The sequence below is a fragment of the Pygocentrus nattereri genome, chromosome 15 (assembly GCF_015220715.1).
Source record: "Pygocentrus nattereri isolate fPygNat1 chromosome 15, fPygNat1.pri, whole genome shotgun sequence".
In the NCBI taxonomy this organism is placed as follows: domain Eukaryota; kingdom Metazoa; phylum Chordata; class Actinopteri; order Characiformes; family Serrasalmidae; genus Pygocentrus; species Pygocentrus nattereri.
In genome coordinates this window covers 38,068,286-38,075,087 of record NC_051225.1, presented here as the reverse complement: position 1 = coordinate 38,075,087, position 6,802 = coordinate 38,068,286, and the positions used below count along the sequence as shown (strand labels likewise).

The 6,802-nt window shown below is 43.3% G+C and overlaps 1 protein-coding gene across 1 annotated transcript; it reads right to left on the bottom strand.

Moving 5' to 3' along the window:
- On the bottom strand, positions 1–6,482 carry cmtr2 (cap methyltransferase 2). The gene is made up of 3 exons (XM_017718157.2): positions 6,358–6,482; positions 2,414–3,664; positions 1–1,311 (listed from the first exon to the last, which is right to left on the bottom strand). Exons 2-3 carry the CDS (start codon positions 3,653–3,655, stop codon positions 331–333), a joined length of 2,223 nt encoding a protein of 740 aa, XP_017573646.1. The 5' UTR covers positions 3,656–3,664; positions 6,358–6,482; the 3' UTR covers positions 1–330.
- Between the last annotated feature and the right edge of the window lie 320 nt (positions 6,483–6,802).

Genomic DNA, 6,802 nt, shown 5'->3' with positions numbered 1-6,802 from the left:
TAGGCCAAAAAAAACTTTTCAAAACTATCGTAAAACAGTGTCTCAGACATCAGGCAGTGAATTCATAACCAATGTTAGTGTCAGTCAAGTGAATAACTTCTATATATTTTTTTTTAAATAAAAAATGTTACTCTTATGTATTCTGTTTTAAAATAGAGTTCTACAAAGTACACACTACTTAGTGCTATAACAGTATGTGTTTACATACAAAACCACTCTGAATGCCTCTGTTCACATCTTGGCTATTTAATTACGCAAAATAAAAAAAAATTATACTGTGTAGCCCTTCAATAAAATGGTACTGACCACTAGTGGCTCAGACGGACGATGCTATCTGCTCTGCTCATTTTGCATTAGTATATGGAGCTGCTGCCTCATGATGGTGTTATTGAGGCTGGACAGAAAGTGAGGCAGTGCTCCTCTAGTCAGCTCCTCTATTGGTGCAAACTGCAGAAGCTGCCTGCCCTGCTCTAGCCTTGTCATTTCATCCAAAACCTCTTGGAGGACGGTGATAGCCCTGGGGAAGTTGGAGAAACCAGCACACAGAAGCACTGCAGGAGGTCCAGCAGACGGGCAGCGGAAGCTAATGGAGTGGAAGCACAGGTGAAGAGTGAGGATCAAAGACGCCGTGAAACGGGTCAAAGCGGAGTACAATGGAACCACCAACGCTGATCCTTCACCAAGGCCACGCAAAGCTGAAAGCACACTGCTCAGGAGCATCCGCTGTAGATCTGCATGTCCATCATATAGAGTGGATACAAACAGCTCTGGGTAGCAAGGTCCTGGACAAAACTGTGGCTGAAGAATGTTCCCTGAAAAAGCCATCTTCTGCCAGGAAGGGTTTCCCACCACCAAACAAGAAGTAACATATGGAAGGTTGCAGACCTCAGTTACTATGGATGCAGGAGACTGAAAACTGCAGGAGCTGCATGCTGGTGTAGTTTTGGCCAACGTTGGTCCATCTGAGCTAACAGCACGCTCTTCTAGAGCTTCACTGAGAAGATCCAACAAGTCCTGCTCACAGAAAGTGGAGCTACACACTTTTGGAAGAGCAGCTCCCACACGTATAAACCAAGCATCTAAATCGCTCTCAATTAACGGGCCATTTAAGACAAACTCATGACCTTCAGTGCCTCCGCAATGTTCCTCTACCCACGTCCAGTAGGGTCCTTGGGCGAGGCGCTGCTTCCACTGCAGGAACTGCATCTCCTTACGCTGATTGAAAGACCCCATCTGCTTCCTCTGGCATGGCTTTCCCCAGTTCATCGCGCCACCTCGGCACACCCAGCGTTTCCTTGGAAGGAACTGCACCTAATGTGGCACAAAATATAACTTCATATTTGAAGAAACTATAATACTTCAAAAATATATACACCAAAAAGACAACTCGTTTTTCTGAGAAATATTAAATGCACAAGCAGGACGGAACTTTTTTTAAATGGCTATAAAAACACAATGACTGTTTCTAATTCAACATCGTCACTGTGGTGTTATGCCACCGTTTTTCCCTCCCAATTTTTTCTCCTTTTTCTTTTATGTTCCAATATAATTTGAGTACATAATTTTGTGAAAATCTCACAATGAATGTCAATGTAAATGCTCCAATGCTGTGTGGAATAAAGTCTCATTACATTAACTTGAGGGTAAAGAACATTTTTGCCTTCTCCGATGAAGTTGTCATTTCAGAGACACTTTTTTTCTGGATGATGATTTGTAAAAATTACACTACTTAAAAACAAACAATAAACAGCAACACCAGACTTGACACTTTCTAAAAGGAAGAGTGACCGATCTTTTCTGCCCGTACTGGGCATAGTGATGATTAACTGATTATGTAGTTGCTGATTAATGGTTAATGTTTAATGAATGTATTTGGTTAAAAGGTTTGTTTAATTTTCGCTTGTCTTGGGAGTCCAACACACTGATGCTCAACTCTGGATCTTCTGGAGTCGAATTCATTTTAAATGACAGCACCACAGACACTGATAAATGGATACAGCAGAGATGAAACCATTCTAAATGAAGTTTGCAGCACTACTGCAGTTAAGTGATACTTTTTAAATCCCACAAATGGGGAAATTCCACCTCCGCATTTAACCCATCCGTGAAGTGAAACACCACATACACACTAGTGAATACACCCACACTAGGGGGCAGTGAGCGGTGGGCAGCCCTATCCACAGCGCCGGGGGAGCAATTGGGGGTTAGGGGTCTTGCTCAAGGACACCTCAGTCAGGGACTGTCGGTGCCAGCAACCTTCCGGTCACAGGGCCGGTTCCCCAACCTCCAGCCCACGACTGCCCCCCAATACTTTACCATACTCCTACTACATATCTGTTCTTATGTCACACGCTGTTGTTCCAGATGTGCTGATGTACTTAAACAAATTTACCTTCAGACCTCCCACCCTCACCTGAAATTGCTGGACGTAGAAACGTGCAGCACAATCCCTGAGCTGGTCCAGGCACCCGCGCTGCTCAGCACTCATGCTGGCAAAGAGCTGCAGGTTCTCTTGAATGGTGTTGACCTGCAGCGAGTGGAAAAATGTGCAGATCTCCACGTGCTGCCTGAGAAAAGAATCCGGAATGCAGCTGTTTGGAAACAGAGCTGCCGTGGACGCCATGTCTGGACCGTAGTTACGGATCAGCTTTGATAGCAGAGGACGCACAACTTCTTTAACCTTGTAGCCCAAACACACAATGTAGACCTCAGAATTTCCAGACTTGCTAGTGGCAGGTTTGAAAATGTGCACAGAGCAAAAGCAGCAGGCCAGAAGGTAGAGGAGACAAACAGATGAATGCTCAAACAGTGTAAACATCTTCAAGACAAATGAGCCTCCAGGTCCCAACAACAGTAGAGCACAAACAGTTTCACAATACTGTAACGGGGCCACCAAACTCTCCTGCTCGCCTGGATCACCCTGACAATCAAAGCTGCCGTCCGCAGTGACCAAGTCCACGTTGCGCATATTGCTAACAAACCCTTGCAACTCCAGCAGATGTTTCTGCAACATGATGTCACCCGTGTCGTCAGAGCCGAAAAACCACCAAGGCAGGGTGTGGGCAATGAGTCTGTCGTCTGCAATAGTGCAGCTCCTCCCGTTGGCTTCATTATATGGATTCAGCGTGTTGGCAACCCAGGTCCAGTCACAGTGCAGCCCACTGGTCTGGAGGAAGTGATTCAGGGCTGAGACAAACGCTCCAGGAGCCTCGCACAAGTGGATGGAGTTCAACTCGCCGATCTGCAGCGCCGTGTCCGGAAGCAAGTCGAAGGTGCCCAGCACTTCGTAGAATTTTGCCCAAGCCTGAGTGCAAAGTTCTGCATTGGCAACGGTTCGGAGGTGGGCCGTAACGGTGCCAGCTCGATTGGTGGAACAGGTGTGCTGGTGCCACACGGCCAAATCTTTATCACTGAGCTGATTCTTTACCTCGTTTAGGGATTGCTTCAGCACCTGTAGGCGTGGATGACACAACGGTTTGTCACGTAGCACCACACTGGGATCAGGCAGGGTCCATTCTGCTCCAGGTGGAGGACTATACGTTCTCACTTTGCTGAAGAGCTGCTTGACCTCTTCCACAACCACCTGGTCAAAAATCTCTGTGGTCTCCGCCTTGTCTGGGGGCAACTTTTTCTTCGTGCCACGGCTCTTGCTCATCCTCCAAACCTGCAGGGGGAAGAAAGAAAACTTTATTTCAACAGTCTAAACTAAGTTCTCCTACAGTTAAAAGCTGCAAAAACAGCCTTCAATTGGTTTTATGATGTCACAAAAGCCAGGCCTGTTCAGCCTACCACAATTTACGAAGTTATGCAGCCTTCCAGTCCTGTCAAACATTAGATTTATGAGATGAATGCACATGAACACCTCCACCTCCTGTATATACTAGTGGTAAATTAATGAGCCCCGAGCTGGGGACGCATCAGCAAAAAAAGCATTGATAGCCGCCGATAAACTGGCTGTATTTCGTTTATACACACCCTTAACACTGCAGGCTAAAACCATCAGCAGTGGACGAAATACACAAATCATGTACCTGAGTTAAAGTAGAGACCCCCAAAGGTAAAATATTCCTCCAGTAAAAGTAAAAGTTCCTCCCTTTAGACCTCCACTGGAGTAAAAGTACTGAAGTATTTCCCTTCAAATGTACTTAAGTATAAAGTAAAAGTACTAAAAGAGTAATTCTGGCTCTGATGTCCTGTTATCATTTTTATAACCAGACTGGCTTCATGAACTCATTTCAGGTGAAAGTCCTCCAGCGTCTCTCTTGGTAAACCAGTCTTTTAATAGAACGTCATTAATTAGTGACGCTGACGTCTATTAAAATGATCAGAAGCACAAAACACTGAAGGTAAACAGTTTCCATCAGGGAGAACCGAGTGGCTCTGAAATCACTTTTTACACACAAGCAAAGTTTCAGTTTCAGATTTATTTACAACTTAGTTCCAAGTTTAAGTTGAATAAAAACTGGCTTTAAACTCAGGATCACAGATGAGCTCCTTTACTATGTTGATCTGTAGGCGTCTGTTCATAAATATAAACCAGCCCAAACTCATTTACTATGAAATGGTGTTTGTAGAAATTCAGAAAAAAGCCGCGTCAGTCTCGACTGCATATGTGGACATATTTCTATATTGAGCTCTATTTACACAAAGTTAGGTTAGTTCATCATTTATGTTGAACAGACTCTCCCAAAGTTTTACGCTGCTGCGCTGACGTTGAACCGCGTGCTGCACTGGGTCGGTATGACCAACAGGTCAAAACCAGCTCTAAACAAAGTGACCGCTGGGCCCTGATTGGTGCTCTGGCTTTGCGCTTCTTTCGTTTTGACATGTTACGTTTTTATACACACAGAAACCAAAAGGAACGACAGATTTCTCAGAATGTAGGAGGAAAAAGTCGGATATTAGACTCTGAAATGTAGTGGAGTGAAAGGAAAAAGTCCCCAGAATGGAGAAACTTCAGTACAGATACACCAAAAATACTAAAGTACAGAAACTAATTACATTTACTTAGTTACTGTCCATCACTGTAGAGGGGTCACTGACTGGTTTTCTGACACCAGTCATCTCTGCGCTCTCAGATATCCTCCAAGCAGGGTCATTTAAGCAGAATTTGGCTGGAACCAAACCCAGTCCTGCTAACTAAGGTATTGATAGCTTAGTCAAAATCCTGCAGTCCCAAACACCATAGAACAGGACTGATTTTGGTTTTCTGTCACTCCAACACGTCACTCCACTTTCCTCTCTCAGGCATTAGTTTTTACCATCTACATGTTACGTAATGTTTACCATGACATGTTACGTTTTTATACACACATGTTACGTTTTTATACACACAGAAACCAAAAGGAACGACAGATTTCTCAAAATGTAGGAGGAAAAAGTCGGATATTAGACTCTGAAATGTAGTGGAGTGAAAGGAAAAAGTCGCCCAGAATGGAGAAACTTCAGTACAGATGCATGAAAAAACTACTTAAGTACAGTAACGAATTACATTTACTTAGTTACTGTCCATCACTGAAAACCATCCACACATGCAAATACAGATATAAGCACGTTATCTGATATTTCCAACTACACAACAACATCGTTCTTCTCATAACCTCAGATAGACTCTCATTAATGACAGAAACCAAAAACATCATTTTTAGTGTATCTATACGATTTACAACCAAACCCACCTGAGCACAAATCAAGTCGTGCTTAAGACCTCCTAAGTCGTAAGTACGAACTTCTGAGGAGGACTTGAAGGAAACAGAGTTTCTGCCTTGACTTTAAGTGAGGCACAATAAACAACAGCCTAATAAAACAGCACGTTTACACAGATCAGTCTTAAAATAACCGCAAAAAACCTGCCTGATTCATTGTAAGGGACTGGGAAATGGTTGTGTAAAACTGACTTACTGTTTTAAACACATAAAATCAAACAAATATTGTTAAGCGGACCAAAATAGGAGGCCCTTTAGTTCAATCGTCTTAGGCAAAATGTTTAACTACAGCGGTTTAAAAGTAGTACTTAACTATAACTTAAAGCGTGTTATCTTAACTATTAGAAACTATTGTGGAGGACACAAACGAAGTTCAATAAACATTGAAAGTTTAGGTTCTGCGAGTCCCCGATCTTCAGACACTAACTGGCGATGGATGAGCAGCAGCGCGGCCGCTACGTGACGCGTTTGGGCCGGTATGGCTCATCAGGAATAACCGGGGTCTCGGTCCAGGCCTGCTAATGCTAATGCTAATGCTAAAAACAAACTGAACGGCTATCAAGTTTTTAAACACTTACACTAGTTTAACGTTCTTAACTTCATACCTAAGCATAATAAACTTAATTTATATATGTATACAGGGGTTTATTACCTTTCAACGTTCCTTAAACATAACTGGAGGTATTTTAGCTGGATAAATAAAACGCTAGCGGCTACGTTTCCCCATGAGGCTGAAGGTGGCTTCGCATTCGCCCGGTTATGGTTGGAGCTTGCCCGTCCACCCCGGCGCCTGCATTTTAAGGTGGAACGGAGCATTTGGAAAAAACAAGCTGGCAAATAAGGAGGCAGTTTCAGCCTCCTTGGGGCTTTATGAATGAGTGAGTGATTAAATGAGTAGATGATGGAGTAAATTAATAATTAGTCACGATTAGCCGGAGGCCAAATTTGTCTAAAATTATTGCAATAATGCATAATTAGTCACGATTCACAATGCTCTGAATTATAGTGGACAAACCAAAGGGGGGGTGGATTTTAAATGTTTAAATGGGTATTCCACTGTTTCTTCAAAAATGTGGCATAATTAAATGGTTAGTTTG

Bases quoted from the DNA above. Each gene is read 5' to 3' on its own strand.
- cmtr2 (XM_017718157.2), bottom strand. From the start codon at position 3,655: ATGAGCAAGAGCCGTGGCACGAAGAAAAAGTTGCCCCCAGACAAGGCG. The intron at 1,312-2,413 runs GTGAGGGTGGGA...GTGCCACATTAG, and splicing joins TCTACGTCCAGCAATTTCAG to GTGCAGTTCCTTCCAAGGAA.